This window comes from Enoplosus armatus, chromosome 17 (assembly GCF_043641665.1).
Source record: "Enoplosus armatus isolate fEnoArm2 chromosome 17, fEnoArm2.hap1, whole genome shotgun sequence".
In the NCBI taxonomy this organism is placed as follows: domain Eukaryota; kingdom Metazoa; phylum Chordata; class Actinopteri; order Centrarchiformes; family Enoplosidae; genus Enoplosus; species Enoplosus armatus.
Window position 1 is genome coordinate 3,474,071 of NC_092196.1, and position 23,321 is coordinate 3,497,391.

General features: G+C 44.3%; 1 protein-coding gene across 1 annotated transcript; it reads left to right on the plus strand.

The window, feature by feature from the left end:
* Positions 1-7,985: 7,985 nt before the first annotated feature.
* Positions 7,986-18,788, plus strand: nsfa (N-ethylmaleimide-sensitive factor a). The gene is made up of 19 exons (XM_070923360.1): positions 7,986-8,068; positions 10,601-10,700; positions 11,050-11,089; positions 11,456-11,622; positions 11,798-11,905; positions 12,518-12,593; positions 13,067-13,222; positions 13,809-14,008; positions 14,104-14,269; positions 14,616-14,690; positions 14,972-15,159; positions 15,557-15,652; positions 15,744-15,900; positions 16,328-16,461; positions 16,676-16,822; positions 17,126-17,260; positions 17,550-17,663; positions 18,347-18,402; positions 18,758-18,788. Exons 1-19 carry the CDS (start codon positions 7,986-7,988, stop codon positions 18,786-18,788), a joined length of 2,229 nt encoding a protein of 742 aa, XP_070779461.1.
* Positions 18,789-23,321: the final 4,533 nt, after the last annotated feature.

The following is a 23,321-nucleotide window of genomic DNA, read 5'->3' on the forward strand; positions in this document are numbered from 1 at the left end:
ATAACAAGAATATTTAGAAGGAAGCGACGGGAGATGCAGGGAGTGGCCGTTTCGTTACCTGGCCAAAAGAGACGTTTTGAATAATATATTGAAGAAATAAGAGATTATTGGCTACAGGCTCATGGGAAGGAGACAGAATCATTAGTCATTAAAAGGTAATTAGGGGGAAAATATGAATTAATATTAATATGCCCTTGATTCAGGTTCTTCAGATTCAAACTGCTGGTGATAATGATGTTTGCGGATATGAGCGCAACAACTAATTAGACGAGAGCAACACAGTGGACCGAAATCCCTTCACAGCCCTGGGACAGGAGGTGGAGAGAGCATCGGGTGATTGAACCCAACGGATCCCACTGAAAGTACACATTAATTTAACTTAGAGTAAATGTGGAGTGATCGCTACACAAGAGCAGCTTTGAAAGAAACCAAAGGAGCCAGCAGCAACTCAAAGAAGCTCCGTGGACAACAGGGACGGTGGCTGAAGCTGTATTTTCTCTAAGTAAATCAAGCAAAGGGACTGTTGAAGCAAGGTAGCAAGGACAGGCAGATGGACGGACGGATGGAAAGCGAGAGGAACAATCTTAATGTTGCAAGTGGCGGGGATTTATTTCAGCTGTCTGTTCACGATCCACATTTCTAAATAACTGTGATCTATGTCTCTCCATGCAAAAATGTTCTAGAGAAGGGCTTCCCAACCTGTGGGTCGGAACCTCCCCAAGGGCTCAGCGGACAGATCTAAAGGAGTTGCGTGATGATTAAACAAGATGCAGAATAAGACATTTTTAAAAGAAAACACATCTTTCTGCCATTGAAACTGGTCTAATCTTTGCTTTCTGTAGTGAATTACTGGAAAGTTTGAACTCTTCCCCAAGACGTTACTGCACCCGGCGGTGGGCTGTTCATGCTCACTTTGGACGGAGCCAGGGCTAGCTGTTTCCAGTCTTTATGCTAAGCTAAGCTAACCAGTTGCCGGCTCCAGCTATACGTTTGACGTGCAAACACAAGAGTGGTATGGATCTTCTCATCAAACTCTGGGCAAGGAAGCAGAAAGGGCCGCATTGCCTAAAATATCAAACTGTTTCATGAAATCTATAAACTGTGTGATCTAATTTCAAGCTAATCCTATCAGGCAGATAATAATAACAACCGGGAAAGACTAATGTATATGTTCCTTGGAGTATCCCTCTGCTGTTCCTCAGGAGTTTCAAGAGCTTGTCAGAGGTAGCCTCGGAGGTAGAAACTGGAGCAGGAAGTCAAACAACTTTATACAGCTGATGCTAACGTGACCGCTTGTTAAAAGCCTGCTCTGTTCATGTGTTTTCTTCTGACATTGTTCCACTACATGTGATGTCTTGTCTGTTTGAGCATGCCGGCTAACGCTAACTGATCCAGTGCTAACAATACAAGCAGCAGACAAAACACGGCGATGCAGTAGCAGGACTCGCACTGGTGTGAACCGCTGCCCTTCCTACACCACGAGGGAATTCAGTTCAGCTTCCACAAATTACGCAATTTCAAATGTCTCCATCCATGATTGACTGATTTATTGATCGACTGAATGACATGTGAAATTAAATTAGCATAAGGGCATATCACAGTAAACGTTCCCATTCCCAGTACGGTCACGTCGATGACATTTCCGGCCTCTCATCCATTAACAACTAATAGTCACCCATCAGAGAACGAAATCAGCTGATTCTTTTCTCTTGCATCCATGTCTCTCACCACAATGAGACTAAGCTGGCACTTTGTCTCTAATGTGGGGGAAAGAGATACAGCCTTATGATGAACATAACACTGTATGTTTGGCATGGAACTCTGCACATGGCTCACGTCATCATACCACTGCCAGAGTTGGGGTGTCATTTGAAACTGGAGAGTGTGTGAATTTGGCAGCTGGAAAAAAAAAGAAAAAAAAAGAAATGAATGAAATCAAAACGAAAACATGTTTTCTGCTTGAAAAAATGGTTCAATCCCAGCAAAACCCCAACTCTGGCCTGCATGCGCTCGATGCCACCCCAAGTGATCTCTTTATGTGTGTGTGTGTGTGTGTGTGTGTGAGCGTGGCCTGCATGGGTGAGTCCATACATGTGAATGCAACTTGCCACCGCTTCGCAGCCTCAGCAGCTTGCTGCTCTTAAGTCCCCCTCCATCTCAAATACTGTCTTCTGTCCTTCCCCTCTGCTTGCCTTCGCTGGCGCCCACAAGGTCGTAATATTTTTCAAGGTATGTATGGATACACACCTGTTCAAACTTTCAAAACGAGCTGCCATCTTCCTCGTCATGTGGAATACCTTTGCTATCTCTGCCCAATGGCGTGCTAACTGTCTGTGGCTCTGCTGACTGGAGATGGTTGTATAGCCCCCCCCCGACCCTTCGCTTCATGGCAGCCTAGCACCTCAGCCATACACATAGCAGCTACCCTAGAATGTCGGGCACCATTGCAACCCAGTGACTGAGCTGCAATGTCTAGGTGGTGTCACGTGCTGACTGAGCGGAAATGTTAACTCATCAGCATCCATTGATCACGTTTGCTTGAAGGCTTTCTGTAAAGGTTTGCTCCTTCGTGGACAACGGAGGCTGCGGTCGGCGTGGAGTCGCGACAGTTGCAATGGATTCCAGTGACGACGAAGTTTTAATGGCGAAAAAAAACTTTTCAGCAATCAATCCATGTGTGTTCAGTATGTTTCAGCACTGATTTGTTTCAGGGCTTCCACTTCGAGCTCAATTCATCGCCTGCACTTCGACTGACATTTCAACTCCTTTCAGTGACCGAATCTTCAGCTCCTGCGTCGAAATCCGCACTGCTTCTCAGAGTCATAACTCAGTCAAATGTGCACACACAGACTTGACGCACACATTTTTAGATCACGTGTCACTTACACTTTCGGAGGATATCGTTACCTCCAACATCCATCGCAAATGAACGTCCATAAATTGCTCTGAAATCATAGAAAAAAAAATAGTTTTCAGTATCAACGCAATCCAGTGATAGCTGTCTGTACGTCCATGGGTACATTACTTAACTACTAATAGCTAGTTTGGCATACCTTTAATTTAACCAGATGGTGCCAGATGGTGTTGGGGGGGGGGGTCACACTTTTGAAAACCCCTGGTCGTTCCTTTTTTTTTTGCCGTGAAAACTTGTCACCATTGTAATCCATTGCAACTGATACAATCCTAAGCTGAGGTTGTGTAAATTCCTGTCCCATCAGTTCATCATCTAGTACTAACATGGGAGCAGTTATGTGTCAATCTAATCTAAACTTAAAAAGTCCACTTCCCAGCTTTAGACTGCCTCTCACAGTCGTCATTAGCGTCACTGAAGCCGAAGTTTGGCGTGGGATGTGAACGGCCTCCTTGGTCTCTCTCAGACTGTTCACTGACTATATTTAGGTCACATGATGCCGAATTGCTGGTGAATACCTTGAGTAGAGAGTAGAAAGCGACTTCGCCACAGCACACAGTATTCCTGTATCAGATTATTTGAGACCAGATCACGGAAGATCATCTCCTACCACATCCCAGGTTTACTTCAGCGAGAGTCGGTTTTGACGTTAAAGCTTGATAGCGTGTGTTTAAATCTACATGTGGTTGTACTGTTGGTGCAGTGGGGTTGAAAGGAGCATAATGTTTTATGTTTGATTTCTTTGGGAGACTGGCTGTCAAAAACTGTACCTCTCAACAAACGTATAGTGTACAGCTCTAACTAGATCATTTCAAATGCCATCGCTTTGGGTTTTAAATAAACCATGTTAGGAGGCTTGCTATTGACCGTTTTCTAGGTTACCCAGATGCTTTCTAGGGTAGCCTAGATGGGACGCAGTTTGTAGATAACATGGCAATCTTGTATTTGTATTCCAAGTATTTCATGATGCCCTTGCTCTTTACTGCCCTCTCTGTCATCCACATTGATTCTTTTTGCCACTTTGCTGTCCGCGCTGAAAGCAATATTTCCCATCTCCATTACCACAAAATGTTTTCCATCATGTATCACATTTGTATTCTGTTCCACAAGGGGAATTGTCTTCCATTCCCCAGCTTACGGCACGCCCTTTTCGACAGATCATGTTTTGCTTGATTGTCCATAATAACATATTTGAGATATTTGTAAATTGATTATAGCTCCATAATAACACTGTGAACATCTAGAACTACATTTGGACTAGTCAGAGTAGCTCTTAATAAGACCTTCTATGAGTGACAGTCAAGAAATGCGTGTATTACATATTTGTTGATACATGCAAGGAGCAAGTTAGTCCTAATGATTAAGCATTGATGTCCTGTATAAGAGAAAACAAAATACAAATACATCTTTGACATGTACAGCCAACTGCAGTTTGACCAATCAGAACACTGAATTGCCATATTCTGAATGTCCACATGGACAGTGTTCCTGAGGACTTGTGACTAACTGGCTGGCAATCAATATTTTTATATTAACAATGGATCAATTTACTGTGTGTAATGCAAAAGGTGCCGCTCGCTGCGAAGAATCCGCAGATCATTTTCTGCACTGCCAGTCCAATTAGCTTTGCAGAGTTTTGTAGTGTCTTTCAGCTCGTTGTTTTGTTTTGTTTTCTTGCCCGCATCTTCCCTGTTTTGGTTCACTCTCGCCGCTCTCATCAACCTTATTTCCTTATTTTCCTTGTTACAGCAGGCAAAAAACAAAAGCTCTGATAGATAAACCCACTGTATGCGACCAGATGGACGGGAAAAGTTAGCTGGTGAACATAGCAGAGCGTTTAGCAGCTAAAGAGCCAGATATGTCCCTCAGGAGTTGGTGGAGAGCAAAACTGAGCTAAAAGGAGACATTGGACTTACAATCACCAGGTCTCTAGAAACACAACTCCAATGCTAATGTTGCTGCTAAATTGTGCAAATAGGCCATTGTTTGTTTGTTTATTTATTCATTTATATAAGACAACACTGACGTTGAAAACATCAATGTAAATGTGCCAGGGCGTTAGCTCAGCGGCTAATTTGCGCCCGAAGTCAACCAGAGACAACCAACACGTTCACCACAACAACTTTGTTAGGTGATGATGTTGTCACTGTTGTGTTTACAGCTTGTTCTGCTGCCCCCAAGTGGCCAAAAGAAAAAAGAAAAAAAATCAATCAATGCAGCTTTAATTTTGACAAATTGTAACTGCAGTTGTATTTTGACTGTCATATTACACATTGATAACTTGGAAGGCTCTTGAACCATTAAAGATAGCTTTGGTTAGAGTGATTGGGTATGAGTGGTTGTTATATTATGGAACTAAAATGGGCATCTCAGACATTATTTAAGTGGACATGGAATTCACGTTTCAAAACTCAGTCGAAACAAATTGTACAAGAGGTATAATGTTTGAGGTTGCTGTTTGTTGTGTTGTTGTTGCGCTGCCACATCAGATGTTTGACATGAGCACAACGAATGATTTTATTTGCCGGTGAAACTCAAAACATTAGAATCAAATATCTGTCGAGTGACGGTGGTGAAAAATACATATGACTGAAGGCAAGGAAGGGAAAGCATTGACTTTTATTATGAGTGAAAGGGCCCCTTTAAGTCCTTTTTGACACATCGGTCTTGCTCTGTTTCACCTCTGTCCGGCCAGACTACGGGAGGGGGGGGGGGGGCAGGTGATGTGGGCTCGATGCCAGCACTGCAGTGTTTTATACCAGTCTGTGTCCCTGTTCTCCCAGTTCCTCTCTATATCTACTGTCTCCACATTCTGGTGGCTGTAAAAAAAAAATGCTAGAAAACAGCACAAACACCTTGTTACCAGTGTTGTAGTCAACAGCAAGCTCATTATTTGCAGAGTTTACGAATGTATTTGGCAGACATTTGGAGGGGAGATCATGCAAAAGATTGGTTGGCCGCTAGATTTTGCAGGACATGAAAGAGTTTTTTGTTTTCTGTCCATCGTCTTCTCTCCTAATGAGGAGGCCTGACAATTTAGCCGCCATAAAAAAAAAAAAGCACTGCATTTATGTGCTACTTTGGCAGGAGAGGATCAAACTCAGAGGCGGCGCGTTTGCAGAACGATCTGATGCCGGTGGAATAGAGGTTCATTTGCATGCCGGCTGGTTATGGGATAACACATACTGTACAAAAACACAGGGAGCTAAAGGAAAGCTGAAACCCTCCCAGCTCGGTTACACGGCTCGTACCTGACTCCGAGCTGTCCTCATGCATCTGCTGTCGCAATAATTTGATTTTTATAAGAATGATGTATCAAGTGACAGCGCAAAAGCAATATGTCAACATGAAGGAGGTGGCTCGTAGTGATGAGCCTACCGTCTTTTTCACTACGTCTCCCCGTTGCCACATCCAGGGCATCTAAAACAGACACGTAGACCCTCTTTAAAGAGTCACTTATCAGTTGATCCTGGTACCCATTTCACTGTGTTAGTTAGAGCAGAGGTTATTTCCCATTTTTCCAGAGAATATCCAGTCCGGTGTGTCAGGGTCCCGGTGCACTTTTCAAGCTAAAGCGGGGGTGCTATGAGGAAACCCTGAGGATGTAGCCCATCGGTGTCCACAGGTCCAGGCAGGAAATAAATGACTCAAAACAATTTGTGGCAGAGTAACCTCCGCTTCCTCTGAGGGGCAGTGCCATAGCCAGCAGTAAAGCCTGATTACCCACCAGAGGCTCTGCCTGACTGCTTAAAGCAGTTACCATGGTTACCGTGTGCTCAGGCTGCAGATTATGTGCATTGGAATTTCTCTATCTGCTCGAGACATGCGGCTGATTTATTGTTCCGTCCCCCTGCGCTGCCGAGGCGCTTGTACCACAAAAGGCGAGAGCATGTCAGTGTGTCCCTGGTGGGAAGTTTAACACGCCCTTCAGAAATATTTCAACCCGCCTTACGTTGCCTGTGAGACAGTGGGAGACTCCTGAAAGACAAGGACTCTGCCACATCACTCTATCGCTGCCGAAAAGGCCGCCAGAGATTGATTCGTCACTCGCTTTGGGATCAAACCTCTGATGCAGCGGTTCATTTTCTCCTCAGGCGTTGCTGGTTCTGTTTGTCCTGAAGCTGCTTGCTGCCTGCGTTACAGGCTGCAGGTGCTGAATCTGGCTTTGCCATTGACCCGAATGTTCTCCTGATACTTCACAGTATTGTCTTTTCTTTCTGCGCTGATGTAGGGAGATCAGGCCAGGGTTACCCACTCCTTCCATGCTAAATGCCACTGTAACCTCGCATGAACGATCCCCATAACGCAACGTTTCCCGTGAACGGTTCCCACCTTTCTACTTATAGAACCGAGGTGGAGACTCGTCAACACCGGTCCTGCAGCAGTGCATGATTCATCCCTCTTGCTAACTAGATCTTAAGTCAGGTCATGTAAAGTGGTGGAAGAAGTATTCAGATCCTGTACTCGGGTAAAAGTAACAACACGTTCTAAAAGTACTCCATTACAAGTAGAACTCCTGGTACAGTAGTATTATCAGAAAAATGTACTTGGAGTTGGAAATATTATTAGACGATTAATACTGATGCATCAATGCTAGAGCAGCATTTGAGTGTCGTAGCCTCTGGAGGTGGAGCCAGTTTCATCTGCTTTAGATACAGTTAGCGAGTTTAGTGCAGTGATTATTATATCCGAATTCTGAGAAAAAGGTACCGCTCAGTTGTGAATACTTATGCTCCCGTAGCCATGAGATGATTGATGTGCATTCATGTTGTGGATGACAAGGGGTTCCATGAGGAGACACTAATCGATATGTTGAGTGTTTTGTTGCTGCACAGTACATGCCTGAGCCCCATGTAGGCTACGGATCTGAAACGTTCAAACAACATTTCACTTAAGATACAGAAACACTTCAGACCTTCCTATCTCCATGCTAGTTGTAAAACAGCTTTGGTAAAAGTAGTTTTTTTTGTCACAATTCAGTGTTCATTTTTTTCCCCCCTCCTGACCTGATGTTTTGCATGCTCAGAGTTAAAACATAGCCCCCCCCCCCCCTCTGTCTTTCTCTCTGTAGACCATGCAAGCGGCGCGATGCCCGACAGATGAGCTGTCGCTGACTAATTGCGCCGTGGTGAGCGAGAAGGATCTGCAGTCAGGACAGTGAGTAGTCATTATCGGCCATTCATCACTGCGACTGTCGATTCGGGCGCACACCCGGGCGTCTGACCAATCTTTTTCTCATCTGCCCATCACCCATCACTCACCCAGAAGGTCCCAGCCAATAATCTGATATGGGGCTGCACGACTTGCAGTGTGTGATTGTCATGATTGTTCTGCTGGATATTGTAATAATGATAATTAAAGCTGCAAAAATGTGATGTAGAAATACACCATCTGTTCAGCCTGACTCACCAGGTAATGTGTTGTGGTTTTAGTGAGGTTTATATAATAAGTCTTTAACTTTGACTCTGAACAATTCCTCGAAACGAAACGACGAAACACTTTGGTTTGTTATTGCCTTTAAAAAACGACCCCCGTGAGCCTTTCCTGACCTGATCCCTGATCAGTAAACAGAGGGGATTCTATCAGCCAGATAAAATTCGGAAGAGTTAATGCTGGGGTACATGCATGCGTCTTTTCGTGTGTATCCCTTGTGCGTGTGAAGGTAATTTGAATACAGCATGGGAATGGCGGACTCCGCCAGCACCAATAAAAAAAACACTATATAGAGACGCAATTACAGAATGTAGATACATTAAACGTCTATTGCAGAAATCTCAGACCATTAAGAGGATGAAAATAAATGAAAATCTTAAGAATGATAACTTTAAGTCAGTGTTTTGTCTTTAGCCTGTTATACTTTTACCCTGAATCAAGGGTTATTGTCTGTATGGGTCAAAGAGAAACTTTAAAAAGCAAAAGTCAAGGCTACAGTGGATAGTCAAGGTTTTCCAACTTGTCAGATCAAATGCATTGTCGGTAATTATGTACCATCCTTCCCACTTCTGACTTATTACATTCAGCCATAAACTAATGCAGCACAAGTTTGGCTCATTGATGTCACCTTGTGCTGTATATCCGTACCTTCCGCTGCCATTTGGGGTGGCTACCGTGTGAAATACCGTTGTACAGCTTTAATTTCATAATTGTTAATCTCAGGGATGTCTGCGCTGGCATCGCCACAGTTGACGCTATGAATGAAATAAAGTGTCGTGCCCGAAACGCTTGCACCCACGCCATCTTTTGGTTTTAAGTGAGTGCGTTACGTAGTCCCTGTCAGGCCGCTTTGTTTTGTTTTTTTTCGTGTCGCTGTAAAATAAAAGCTTCTCCTGCAGCATGAATAAGCATTCAGACACTTCAGATGTCATAGTGTTGCCACTGCCTTTGTCTCTTGTCGCTAATAGAACATAATGACGGGGTTCAGCTGCTGACAAACGTCCCGTCTGAGTGTTTTCAGACGGGACGACACAGGCTCATTGCAGCCACAAATATACATGAGTAGTAGTAATAAATACACAAAATCTATTGGTGGCGTTACTTGCAGCCACATACTATTGGGTCGTAATATAGATTTTGATGCACACATTAGTTTCCCACCAAAGTGACCTGCTGTCATTTTAAGCATTAGGTATACTATTGATTATCCTGAACAATAAAAGCATACGTTATGCTCGTTTTAATGTTGAGACCACCTGACAGGTCTCAAAATAAATGTGCAACCCGAGTTTGTCCAACATGTTTACTGCCATGGCAACCGCAGCCTTGTCTTTAGCTTTCAGTTTCGTGTACTAGATATTGTATCTTTAAACTCAAGACTTAAAGACGCGTCTAAAGTAGCCTACCAGCTGTTAAATGCCCACTGCAGTGATGTAATGCAATAAGATGTTTTTAATCAGAGTCTGTTTCTACCTGATGGCAGATTGTAACAAACTCTCTTGATGAGTCTTGTGTGGAACCGGGCGGGGGGGGGGGGTTATGTGACAGTAAGGTACTGGTATCCTAGTAACCATCGGAGATTAACCTAATCACAACTCTTCAATAACGCTTCCATGAAATTGGCCAATTAAATAGCGCATGGTCTCAGATGTGACCTGAAGTGCCGTAAAAAAAAAAAAAAAAAATAGAAATAGCAGTCAGTCTACTTTGGATGATTGCCTTGGTTTTTCAGCCCCCCCCCCCCCCCCAGCACCAAACAGACAGGCAAAGTTAGCAACTAGCTGCTGACCATAATGGAGCATTTAGCAGCTAAAGCACATATTTCCCTAAACAGTTGGTGGAGACCAACAAACCTAGGCAAAAGGAGACTGGATCTTGGACAGCACTAAACGAATGCTAATGTTGCTCCAGGTCTGGTGGATGTGTAAAAGGCAGTTGTTTGCTAAAACATTAGCCACGTCAAGGTTAAAAAAGATCAATAAATGCAGCTTTAATCCCTATACTGTTGCTGTGGAGGGACTGTGGAGGGATAACCATTAACATGTCACGGAATGGTACAAAGAAATATACAGGGCAGCTACAGGGGAAGAAGGTAAAAAAGTTGAGATGAAAGCACAACATATCAGGCAGCGAAAGGTGAAACCAGATAAATTGGTTTTGGACGAACGACAGTCGTGCTAGCCAAAAAAAAAAAAGAAAAAAGAGAGAGGTTATAACACATGTAATAAGGGGTTCAACTGTGCCCTGTCTCTGCAGGCATGTGACTGTGAAGACCACGCCCAACCACAAGTTTGTGTTCACAGTCAAGACCCACCACACCGTGGCACCCGGAAGCATCGCCTTCAGCCTGCCACAGGTACGCGCACCCCAGCACCCCCCCCCCCCCCCCCCAGAACACAAACACAAGTTATACGTTATATTAACGTACGCACCACCTGCCGGACACTTTATCTGGACACTTTACTTATTTTGGTCACTGCACTGTTTGTTATTTATCTTATCTTATTTTCATTTTTATTTTTATTCTTGTTTTACCTTTTATATTCTACATATTTGTTGTCAAAACAATAGCACCATCAGACCACGGCAAATTCCTTGTAATGTATGATTCTGATCCTGATTCTGATCGTCAGTTACTGGTTGTTGTTGTTGGCTCGACGCTCAGTCTCTCCACATCTCTCTTTCCCTCATGTCTCCCCCCGCAGAGGAAATGGGCCGGCCTCTCCATTGGCCAGGAGGTGGAAGGTACAACATTCTCTCTTGGACTCATGGCTCTTTAGCTGGAATTGACATTCGCCGTCTCCGGCTGACTTTTTAATGTTTTCAGCGTACTCATATTAAAACAGGAGCCCAGTAGAAGGGTCTTAAATATGCACTTGGTAGCTACATATATCATATCATGCTAAATGTCCCAGGCAATACGTGATGATCCGTGTAGAAGACATGAACAGGAAAAATGTACGATCAGACTTCTGTTTCGTTCTAACTGCTTAAACTCTTCCCCACTCTGATGCTCGTATGTGCTGGTCTCATTGCTTTTTGCTTGTCTGCGCACTGCGTCGGTCCAATCCGAACTTGAACTGGGATCTGTTCGCCCGTCTGTCCCCTCAGTGTCCAACTACAACTTTGACAAGTCCAAGCAGTGCATCGGCGCCATGACAATCGAAATTGACTTCCTGCAGAAGAAGAGCACCGACTCCTCCCCCTACGACTCGGACAAGATGGCCGCCGAGTTCATCCAGCAGTTCAACAACCAGGCCTTCTCTGTCACCCAGCAGGTTCATGTTCACGGCGCGCACACACACACACACACACACACACACACACACACACACACAAGCAAACAAATACCAAGTACCTGGAGGTGCACGTACATTTGGCTTTGTTCTGCTGTACTTTGATGTTGTTCTGTGGGGTTTCCCGACCATCTTCTCGCTTTCCTCCGTCTCTCAGCTAGTGTTCAGTTTCTGCGACAAGCTGTTCGGCTTGATGGTGAAGGACATCGAGGCCATGGATGCCAGCATCCTCAGAGGAGAGCCAGCCACTGGAAAGAAACAGAAGGTGCCTGAAGGTCCCTCCATTTCTAATGAATAGCTAATAGAGAAATGATTTAGAAATGTAATGGTCCGGGTGTCATCTGGCCTTCTAGTGCAGTCAGGCATCATAATGAGTGAAGGGGGTAGAAACAGTGACATGCACTGTTAAATGAGATGCTGTATGTTTATATATCTTTTACTGCACACTGCTGCTGCTTAATGGCTTCTGGTGAATGATTAATTCATTCGTGTTGGTCCTCACATACACCCATCTGACAACCGGTGCCACTCAAATACAGATGCATCCTACTATTGCACACTATTTGTCATTATTTATTCATGCGCATGAATACGGTGGCCCCCGCGGACAAAACGCATTCACTGCCGATTCGTCGAAACACAAGTGGTCCGAGAAATGCGCCAGGGTGCAAAAGTAGGAACACAAACATTAGAAGGAATACCCTCTAAATCCAGAAATGCAGCAAACACCACGCGTGTTTGACTGACGAGCGTTATGAATAAAACGCATCTTGCATTTTAGCCTTAAGACTTGAGGCTAAATGAAGAAAGCTGATGAGCAAAGTGCCACTTCCCTGAGTGGAGTGCGGACAGGTTGTAACTCTGCTTCCTCCGACAGATCGACAACGGGCTGATGGTGGGCAACAGCCAGGTGATTTTTGAGAAGGCCGAGAGTTCATCCCTCACACTAGTTGGTACGTTCCCTGTTTCCCTCCAGGTGGCTGATGTTTCCCAAAATGTTACCGGCCTCGGGATCTGGCTTTTGAGGGGCTAAGGGAAGCACAAGATTTTAGAAATGTAACATGAAGGAAGGATTTTTTTTTAAAAGCTGAAATATTTCCGTGCTGCACAGCCATCGTGGGTGCTGCATTGCCACGGAGCCATCATGTAACGGTCCCTTATCTATTTCCTCCACCGGATGGCAGTATGGACACATTACAGCATCATCCACAAGCCACTTCATTAGACTCTACTCAGGAAGGAATCACAGACCAAACCTGACGTTTATTTTACGGTTTCTAATTCGTAATTGAGCTCAGAGATCCCCCTTTTTCCTTCCCACCCGACAACATCCCGAAACTTTGTTTACGTTCAGAGCTTTTCCTTTTTTTTTTACTCTATCCTCTTAGTAGCTGCTTGCTCTAAAATGTCATGTTTATTTGAACAGGAAAGGCAAAGACCAAGGAGGCACGGCAGACAATCATCAACCCGGAGTGGAACTTTGAGAAGATGGGGATCGGCGGCCTGGACAGGGAATTCTCCGACATTTTCCGCCGAGCCTTTGCTTCCCGAGTCTTCCCTCCAGACATTGTGGAGCAGATGGGTGAGGAACCCCCCACCCTCACTCTCTTTTGTCACTTTCCGTATTTTTTACCATGCCAGATTTCATTCATTTCTTTTGTTTTTTAGTTTTTTTTTTCATTATGTCTCTGTATAATATGACACATGTGTACTGCAGGCTTTTGGGTCGTACCATAAATTGCTTTTTCAAGCAACACGTGGACGTAATTATAGTGGAAAATGTACTTTAGTTATTTTGCAGATCAAACATTTGGTTTGGATAACCGAACCTTGCTAGTGATTTTGTATACAGTGGCAAACTGCAGTACACAGCAATACAACGGAGGAAATAGGGCTAGTCACAATACAACAGCAGCTATTTTATTCTCATATACACGCACAGGCACAACATACAGTTTATTCATTGATTTTATTCATCTGGTTTCTTCTCCCTCTGACTTTGAGCACATTAAACTATTTTATAACATAACACAACCTTCCTGCTTTTGCCTCTGACTCTTGCCCTTCTTCATCTTACTCCTTTTCCCTTGCACTTTTTCCTTCCCTCCTCTCTATCTCTTCCCTTTGGCGTTCGTCATCCCTCCCCCTCCCCACTTTCTCTCATCCAGGGTGTAAGCACGTCAAGGGCATCTTGCTGTTTGGGCCTCCCGGCTGTGGTAAAACACTGATGGCCAGGCAGATCGGCAAGATGCTCAACGCCCGCGAGCCGAAGGTCGTCAACGGCCCGGAGATCCTCAACAAGTACGTAGGAGAGTCTGAGGCCAACATCCGCAAACTGTTCGCCGACGCAGAGGACGAGCAGAAGAGGGTGAGAGGCGCTCAGTGCCCTTTTCTACACGTTCAATTAAAAGAAAGAGAAAACACAAACGGGATTTATAATGCGTAAACTCGACCTGTCTCCAGCTGGGAGCCAACAGCGGCCTCCACATCATCATCTTTGATGAGCTGGACGCCATCTGCAAGCAGAGAGGCACGGGCGCCAGCAGCACGGGCGTGCACGACACCGTGGTCAACCAGCTGCTGTCTAAGATCGACGGCGTGGAGCAACTGAACAACATCCTGGTCATCGGTCAGTAGCTTCATGACACGTTGCACTGACTGGAGAGCAGGGGCAGACTCTTTAATAATTGCAGGGACGAAATACCCTTTGTCTGCAAAATGTGCAATATTCAGATTTTGGTTACGTATGATTCATATATTGAGGTATATAAATGAAACAACATCAGCGTCATTTATTTGTAGACGCGTGATGTGCACCTTTTGACTCCACACAAGTTCAGTTTCTCCTGTTGTTGTACGTGTTGTATGTACGTATGTGTATATGAGTCCCATTGGTTACATAAGTCTGCCCCCCCCCCCCCCCCCCCACTCTCCTGCCATTATCTCAATCTCTGTTGTTTTCTCTTTCTCCCCAGGTATGACCAACAGGCCTGACCTGATAGACGATGCCCTGATGAGGCCTGGCAGGTTTGAGGTCAAGATGGAAATCAGTGAGTGTTAAAGGACCCCGTCTGTCTCTCTCTCTCTGTGTTCCAGCATCCCTCATCCGTGACTGCCAAATATGGAAATGAAGCCTTTTGTTTTTCTCATGAGGCCTCCTGAAATGTGTGAATGAGAAGTGCTAACTGCTTGTCATAAAGCAATTTTTTCATCTTTATATACTGAAATACACAGTCTTTTAGTATTTCTCTGTGTACTCACGCGTACTTCATTCGTTCATTTCATTTCCCTCTTCGCCTGCCCCCCCGCTGCCTCGTCGTCTAACCTCCAGGTCTGCCCGACGAGAAGGGCCGTGTCCAGATCCTGACCATCCACACCAACAAGATGCGGAGCTTCAACCTGCTCGCTCCCGACGTCAACATCAAGGAGCTGGCGTCCGAAACCAAGAACTACAGCGGTGCAGAGCTGGAGGGGCTGGTCAGGGCCGCTCAGTCCACTGCCATGAACCGGCACATCAAGGTCACTTGGCAAAGCTTGCATCAGGGTTGGGGTGCTGCTGTAGTGAGAGGGACCAATTCCTCTTGAAATGTGTCCACTGTAACATTTTTAATAATAAAATAGGATGTTCTAACCCACAACGGTCTATTAGATAAAAATTGAGGTAACAGTTCGCACAGCCAATAGTGGTCAGCAGGCAGTAAACATGCTGGCAGATTAGCTTGCTAGTGGTATTGCTAGCTTGGCTACCCCCCAACAGTCAAGTGACCCCTCGTCTTACAAGTCGTAGGGGTCTGCCGGTGTAGCCCACAGCAAACTGGCTGACTCGAGGGCAGCAGTCCTTGTCGCAAGCGTACTGAACTTGGTGTGTGAGGCTGGTGGAGTGCCCCTTAAACCTGACATGTATATTCTTGTCCAGGCTACATCCACAGTGGAAGTGGACATGGAGAGGGCAGAGAAGCTGCAGGTCACCAGAGATGACTTCAAGGGATCCCTCAACAATGACATAAAACCGGTACGTTAGCAGGCCTTTTTAGAGTTGACGTTCCCAGACTGCAGACTGCAGCACTGCACAGTCCCTGACGCTCCCTCGTGTCTTTCTCCAGGCGTTCGGCACAAACCAGGAGGACTACTCCAGCTACATCATGAACGGCATCATCAAATGGGGTGACCCGGTCACTCATGTCCTGGACGATGGAGAGCTGCTGGTGCAGCAGACCAAGAACAGCGACCGCACACCGCTGGTGGCTGTCTTATTGGAGGGTAAGACATCTGAAACACGCACAAGACTAAGTTATACTACATACACTAAAACATACAGTTCATTCACCATTTAGTCCGATAAAGGAGGTTAGTTTCACCATAATTGCTGATATTTCAATTCCACTGGCATTCAATACAAAGGTTTACACCGTTCAAAGACAGAAAACTACACAGTGTGTATCTTGTCATTTCATTCCTGTAGACCCATAGAGCCACAACAGCCATATTAATGGGAAATACTCCAGGTTATAAACCGGAATTTCCCTTTTGAGTAAAGTTCAGTCAAATACAGAGCATGTATTTGCGCTAAAGGCGACAAACGACACCCCAGCGCCCACCCCACTGAACAGCAACACGCACACATTCAAACACACATTCAAACTGTACCCCTCCTCTCCTCTCGACACACACACTCGTGCCCCCCCAGGTCCACCCCACAGTGGAAAGACGGCCTTGGCAGCTAAGATTGCAGAGGACTCACAGTTCCCCTTCATTAAGATCTGCTCTCCAGACAAGATGATTGGACACTCGGAGATCTCCAAGTGCCAGGCAATCAAAAAGGTGTGTTTTAATCCTTATAGGACAAACAGTGAGACATTTGCATTTAAACAATGGCTTATGGAACTATTTAATCTGTTTTATAACTCCTTCCCTTTCACCACTGACTCCCCCCTTTGTTTGTTCCACCCATCAATGCAATCCTGCCTCCTCCCTGCCTGTCTTTGTCCATTCCCTCATCCATTTGTCCCTCGCGTCCTCCCTGCCCCTCTTCCAGGTCTTCGACGATGCTTATAAGTCGCAGCTCAGCTGTGTGGTGGTGGACGACATCGAGCGCCTGCTGGACTACGTCCCCATCGGGCCTCGCTTCTCCAACCTGGTGCTTCAGGCTCTGCTGGTGCTGCTGAAGAAAGCTCCGCCAAAGGTCAGAGTTCATCTGCAACCTGTGCGCTATTGACAACAAATCCCATGAAAAGACCAAAACCAGCAATGAATTCTTATTCCTCTGTGCCATTATAGAGCTCCATTGTTGCATTGTTGTCTCAGAATTACCATGACCCCCCCCCCCCCCCCACCAAAAATTAATCTGCTGAGATGCAAATCTACACCGTGCCTGTGGTTAAAGCCGCCGATACTGTTACATTTCTGAACCGGAGAATTTGCCGTGTGATGTGATTAATAAAGGACTAATTAGGTCGCTTGCCCCCCACCCCCCCTCCCCGCACAGGGCCGGAAACTCCTCATCATCGGCACCACCAGCAGGAAGGACGTGCTGCAGGAGATGGAGATGTTGGACGCCTTCAGCACCACCATCCACATCCCCAACATCTCTACTGGGGAGCAGCTAGTCGACGCGCTGGAGGTATTAACACACGATTGTGCACCCACACGAGGACACACAGAACCCATTCTCAAGAGCACACATTCATGCACACATTCATGCACACACGCGCAGCCTTGAAAGACCCCACTCTGTAACCTTGGTGTATGTGCGGGGGGGCACATTAATTGAAGTGGTTTAAACATAATTAAAAGGATGTTTTCACTGGCGGTCTTTCTTTATTTTGAGGTTTTAGAGGTGGTATTGAAAAGCCCCCTCCCCCACACACACACACACACTTTCTAATGTCTTTTTTTTGTTGTCTTTGTAGCTGCTGGGGAGCTTCTCCGACAAAGAGCGGGCCAGCATCGCGCAGCAGCTCAAAGGGAAGCGAGTCTGGATCGGCATCAAGAAACTCCTCGTGCTCATCGAGATGTCGCTGCAGGTACGGGGGCCTCGCCAAGGCGGCATGCATAAGCTGTGACGTGACCCACTGGGTGGTTGATGTGTGAGAAGTTAGACAATAGATATACATACACGTACATAGTTTTTTTTTACATTTTTGGATTGCGGAAAAAAAATTACTCGTTAAAGCCGCTATCACATCACAATGTGTTGTTTTTACGCTGCAGTTTATGTGCAGATTAAACAAACAAGATATAACATGTTAATTAGTGAGCTTTAAAGGGGCTGGTTAGCTGTTTCCCACCTGTTTTCAGCCTTTACGCTAAGCTAAGCTAAGCTAAGCTAGCCGGCCGCTGACCATAGCCATGTGTTTGCCGGACAGGTGTGAGAGTGGTATCTATCTTCTCGTCGCACTCTCGGCAAGAACGCGAACAAGCGTGTTCCCCAAAATGTGGAACTATCTCTCTGGACCCAGCCATGAGGATGAGGACGTTCGGGAAGAAGGATGTCCGTAATCATGTCCCTGGACCACGGGGGATATTTAGCTACTATTTGTGCTCTGGCGGACCTCCATAATGTCTCCGGCTGTGGTGGCTGGGAGATTTCTGATGCGACTGCGAGGCCCCGTATTGACTTGTGCCGATTATTTGTACTCCCGTTTGTCTCTACTGTCGACAGACTGTTCAATCTCTCTGTCCCTCTGCTTTCTCTTCCTGTCTCTAGATGGACCAGGATTACAGAGTGAGCAAGTTCCTGTCTCTGCTCAGAGACGAGGGGGCGTGAGTACACCCGTTCTGCACCCGTCACATCATCATTTTGATTGCTTGTCAGGAGCCTCCATCAACTTAAACCCTCTTCTTTTATCATCATCTTCATCATCTCTGTTTTTATGTTTCTCTCTTCTGTTACCCTGTCAGCTTGTTTTCTTCAGGCCGTTGTGTGTCAGTATGTTGTCATGTCCGTAAACACTGTTGGCAGAATATACTTTGAACAGCAATGTCACACAAGAATACACATTGATTTTGAAGACTTGACAGTCTTGCAGGAGATGTGCCCGTTGTCCTAACAGGCGAACAATCAGTGACCTCTTCTCGCCAACTGCTGACCTTAACGGCTTTATTTTGCAATCACCAGGTTGAATGAAGGCGATCAAATCCGAATTTAAGCTGTCGGTCGCGCTTGCTGTGCACTGGTAAGGTCAACAGCAAAGCAATGAGACTACTTCCTGAAGCTTAGGACTGCAAAACCAAGTAGCTTGCCAGTTAGCTATTAGATTAGCATTTATGTTCCTACTGCTCTGGGATTTTGTGGCAGTCGCAGCTTCAAGTAACTGGTGTGTACAGTACATTTTACACATGAAACATTTACACTGAGGGTACAAATTTGTCATTTTGCACAATTCACGTCTCATTCCTTTCAAAGGCTAAAGCGAGACCATCTAACTTTGGCTGTAGCCGCAGGTGACATTTACATGACAATGGTAAACGCTAAACGAGAACTCAGTAGTATCAGTTACACGGCGATATCTATATAAAGTTTGCTAACATTAGCTAACATTAGCCAACATTAGCTACTGCTCATATATCAGAGAGTGGTTGTATCGGCAAAAAGCATTGAGAGTATTGAACGGAGCACCCGTGCTTTTTATTCATTATGAATTCATCTTGTAATCTTTACGAGAAAAGGTATGTTTTTAAGTTAAATAGTCTCGCTTAAAATGTCTTTAACCTGCCCTTTGCTCTTCCATCTTCACATCTCTTTCATTAGCAAAATGGATCTTTACATGGAATTGTGAAATTTGTACACCCAGTGTATCTTTACAAAGTACATCCTTGCTCCTACAGTTGACATTACCATTCATGATATTTTTACAACCTGTAATTTATTTCATTTATGTAACATGACATTGCAAATGTCATGCTAGCTTTGCATTTTCACTCTCCCCGTCGTTTTATTTTACTGTCGTAAAAAGCAGTTTTATGACTCACAGCTTTATAGTTCATTTGTATTCATTTCTGAACCTGAGTGATTCTATGTGGTGTTACATATTCTAGCTTTTATATTTTGAATATCATTTTCAGTCCTGCTCTGACTGCAGGCCTGTAGGAACAAGTTTCAGGAGTCGGTTGCACTCTTTGTAACTTAGCGTAGTTATAAGCTAATTAAGTGTTTACTAAATGGAGATCAACACTTAATTAACTAAAGTTAACTAAGTTCTTTTGTTGAGATTAGTTGTTCCTAAACACATCCAGTCTCATGCCAGATGTAGCTGTTTCATAGCTAACTAAACTTTATGACAACATTAACGTTAGCTTGCTAGCATATGGCCCATATTGATTCGAAATGCTGCTTAACAATGTAAACTGGGACGAGTTTAAATTGTATTCCACAAAAGGTTACGAAACATGCAAAGAATGTCAGACTAAATTAATAAATAGCATCATTCAGTTTAGCATGTTTTGAGATTCCCCCGCTCATTCTGATCTGCACGAACTCTGAAATACACATATTTCTGGATGTAAGTATGGCAGTTAAGTTTGATATATCACAAGGCCCCATTTGTTGCAGTTATACTGCGGCGACTTCCTGTTAGCATAGCTGATTGCTTTTAGCTGATGCTACAAATGTTTCCTAGCAACGGATTGAGCTGTTATTACTTTTACTGGCTGATGTCGTGTTCACGTTATATCGGAGTTCCCACTCGTACATAGGGTTCACACCAACATCCAAGTCTTCGTTACAATTGGGAAACTCAGATTTTTCCAGAAGCTCCGATATCTCCAACTTTGGCCCTTAAATAGTACAGGAAGTGCCTGAGCAATAGACAAACATGGATGCCGTTCAATGTGATTAAACTCATCTTTAATGAATATTGTGTTATATTAACAATGCTCAGTAGCAGTATGTAATCATACAACTGTCTTGAGTTGAGTTGTCCCTAACATGGGAATCGTTCCCATGTCTACACTCCATATGAGGCGAACACGGCATAAGACATTTCTTGAGCCTCATTGGGTGCAATCTGATTTAGTGAATGAATGGTTTGAAAGTAGCTGGTAGGAATTTAGGGAAGACTTTACGCGCAAGTGTAGTGCTGAGTCTATAAATAGCTGGTGCAGCCTGGTCCTCCCTGGTGGAAATCCCAGAGTAGATGGCTGGAGTGTAAGCCTGCAGTCCTGCAATGAACTCTTTTAACACTATTTCAAGAGTGCATTAGCCTCAAAAGGCCGATGACTGACGGTTTTATCGCTCTCTTCTTGTTTTATAGCCCGTTAAATCCTGCTCACCGTTTTTTGTTTTACTCAAGACACCGCCCAGCCTTGTGCTGGTGTTGTGTGAGTACACTGGAGTTGCAAAAGAGAGAGCCCCTCTTAAATGGGAATTCCATTAGTAGATAAGGCGGGGGGGGGGCGCAACACCACCCACAAGAAACTGAAACTCTTGTCTCCCTTCTTCTGCTTTTTCTAGTGATCGCAGCTTCTATGAGTAGAGGGGCTGGAGGAGGGAAGAGCGCATCTCGCCATCAGCAAGCCAACCCCAGGGGACGAAGTGAGGAAGAGGGGGAGGAGAAGAAGAAGAGCTCTTCCTCTTGTGCATCCACCCAGTGATCCTAACCCGTCTGTCTATCAGTCCAAACACACACCTGGTCAAAGAGGGGACCACACAAGTCCTCTTTATCTCAGCATGTTTACGTAGGCAATACCACTGTCCTCCTCCTCCTCCGACTCCTCCTCCTCCTCATCGTCATCACCGTCAACTTCACTTACTGACATATCACAGCAAACTACTGGAAGTACTACTGTTAAAAATCTGTTATCTGTAAAGAAACTGCAATAGATGATTGTAAAAAAAAAAAAGAAAAAGAAAGAAATTGCTGTTTTGTGCATCGTGCGTAAAAAACTAAAAAAAAAAAACAAGAAAGATCGCCATGTGTGTTTTTAGCTATAGCATTCGTTGTATTTGTTGCGTATCTCTTGTCCTGCTAAAGGTAGTTGTTGTTAGTGCGACATGTATCCTCACAAAGACAAACAGTAGAAACACAATCCATCCAAAGCTGACACAAACCCCCACCCCCCACCCCCCGAAGTCCCTTTGAATAAATATTTAAGACGTGAAGCTACGAGAGGCTTTCAGTGAATATGTTGTGGCTGTAAAAAATAAAAGATGTGTAAATGTAACCCCTTTAAATATACAGTCTGTAACTTGTTCATGTTCTGTAAATAGTATATATAGACAAATTGCAGTATATCATGAGAGTCATTTAAATGATCGGTCTTCTGTCTTCTTTCGTAATATATCAGTATAATTCCTCTTCCCTGTTGCTCTGGAGATGTTGACGTTACCAGGTTGCTGTACTAGTGAAAGTAAATGTGGGATTGTTGGCCTGTCTGTTCAGTTCGGTCTAGCTAGCGTAGCTACGGCATCATCAGTGTTGAAGATTTTAAAAAAAAAAAGAAACAAAAAAACAACATATTCTGCACTTTTAACATCAAAAGACCTTTAGTAGTTATCTCAGCGGCTCTACGTGGGAACTCCAGTTTGTGTCCGCTCGTGTGCATGTGTGGGGGAACTAAATGCTGCATGTGTCCGGTGCGTGAGAGCGTGTGTGTGTGTGTGTGTGTGTGTGTGTTGTGGCAGAACGTGCTTTTGAATGTGAGCATGCAAGTGTGTGTGCGTGCGCGTCTGAATCCAGGTTTAGACAGTTGTTGGTTACTTTGTAATTTGTGGGGGTTTTTCTCATGTCATGTGTTCAGTGCTTTATTGTCCAAAGTTCTTGTTTTGTTCTGACCATTGATGATGATGATGTGTGTGTGTGTGCGTGTGTGCGTGCGTGTGTGTAAATATATATCAACATGCAGATGTATTATTGCAATAAAAGGCACAGATGCACAGTAAAAAGAAACTTCCGGCTGCTTGTCTGCTCTCATTTGTTTATTGATGGATCAATGGATATGTACAGTATAAATATATATATATATATACATACATATATATATATGGATACATATGTTGCCAACATATAAAAGAAAACATCATAGATTTTCAGTAATAAAAAGTACAGTTTGGAGGTATATGTACTTCTACTCCACTACATTTCAGAGAGGAATATTGTACTTTTTACTCCACTTACTACCACAGTTACTGGTGACTCTGCATACTCACATTTTACATAAAGAATAATGGTATACTTGTGTAGATTAAACTACCCAACAGTATATAAAGTCGCTACAACATATAAATGCTGCTCACACTAATCAGTCGGTAGGAAGATATATATAAGAAGGTAACGCTGAGAGGGACCATCCTGCTGCATACTGAGTACTTTATACTTTAAGTGCATTTTGATGATCATACATCTGCAGTTTTACTGAACAGAACATATTTTGTCAGTATTCAGATCCTTTACTCAAGTAAATGTAGCAGTGCCCCTCTGTAAAAGTACTTAAGTAAAAGTATTATCACTGAAGTGTAAAAAAAGTAAAGGCACCATGATAGTTGTTACTGATGCTTTCACATGTAAACAGCATTTTAATGTTGTAGTTGGCCTTGGTGTTTTACATAACGTTGAGTAGTTTAATGGGCTTTAAGCTATGCATGACATCTGATGTGCTCATTGTACAGTAGGGTACAGCAGGAGTAGTGAAAAGTACTACTATTTCCCTCTCAAATGTAGCGGAGTAGAAGTATGTAGTAGAAT

Bases quoted from the DNA above. Each gene is read 5' to 3' on its own strand.
- nsfa (XM_070923360.1), top strand. From the start codon at position 7,986: ATGCAAGCGGCGCGATGCCCGACAGATGAGCTGTCGCTGACTAATTGC. The intron at 11,623-11,797 runs GTTCATGTTCAC...TCCGTCTCTCAG, and splicing joins CCTTCTCTGTCACCCAGCAG to CTAGTGTTCAGTTTCTGCGA. The intron at 15,901-16,327 runs GTAAGACATCTG...GTGCCCCCCCAG, and splicing joins GGTGGCTGTCTTATTGGAGG to GTCCACCCCACAGTGGAAAG.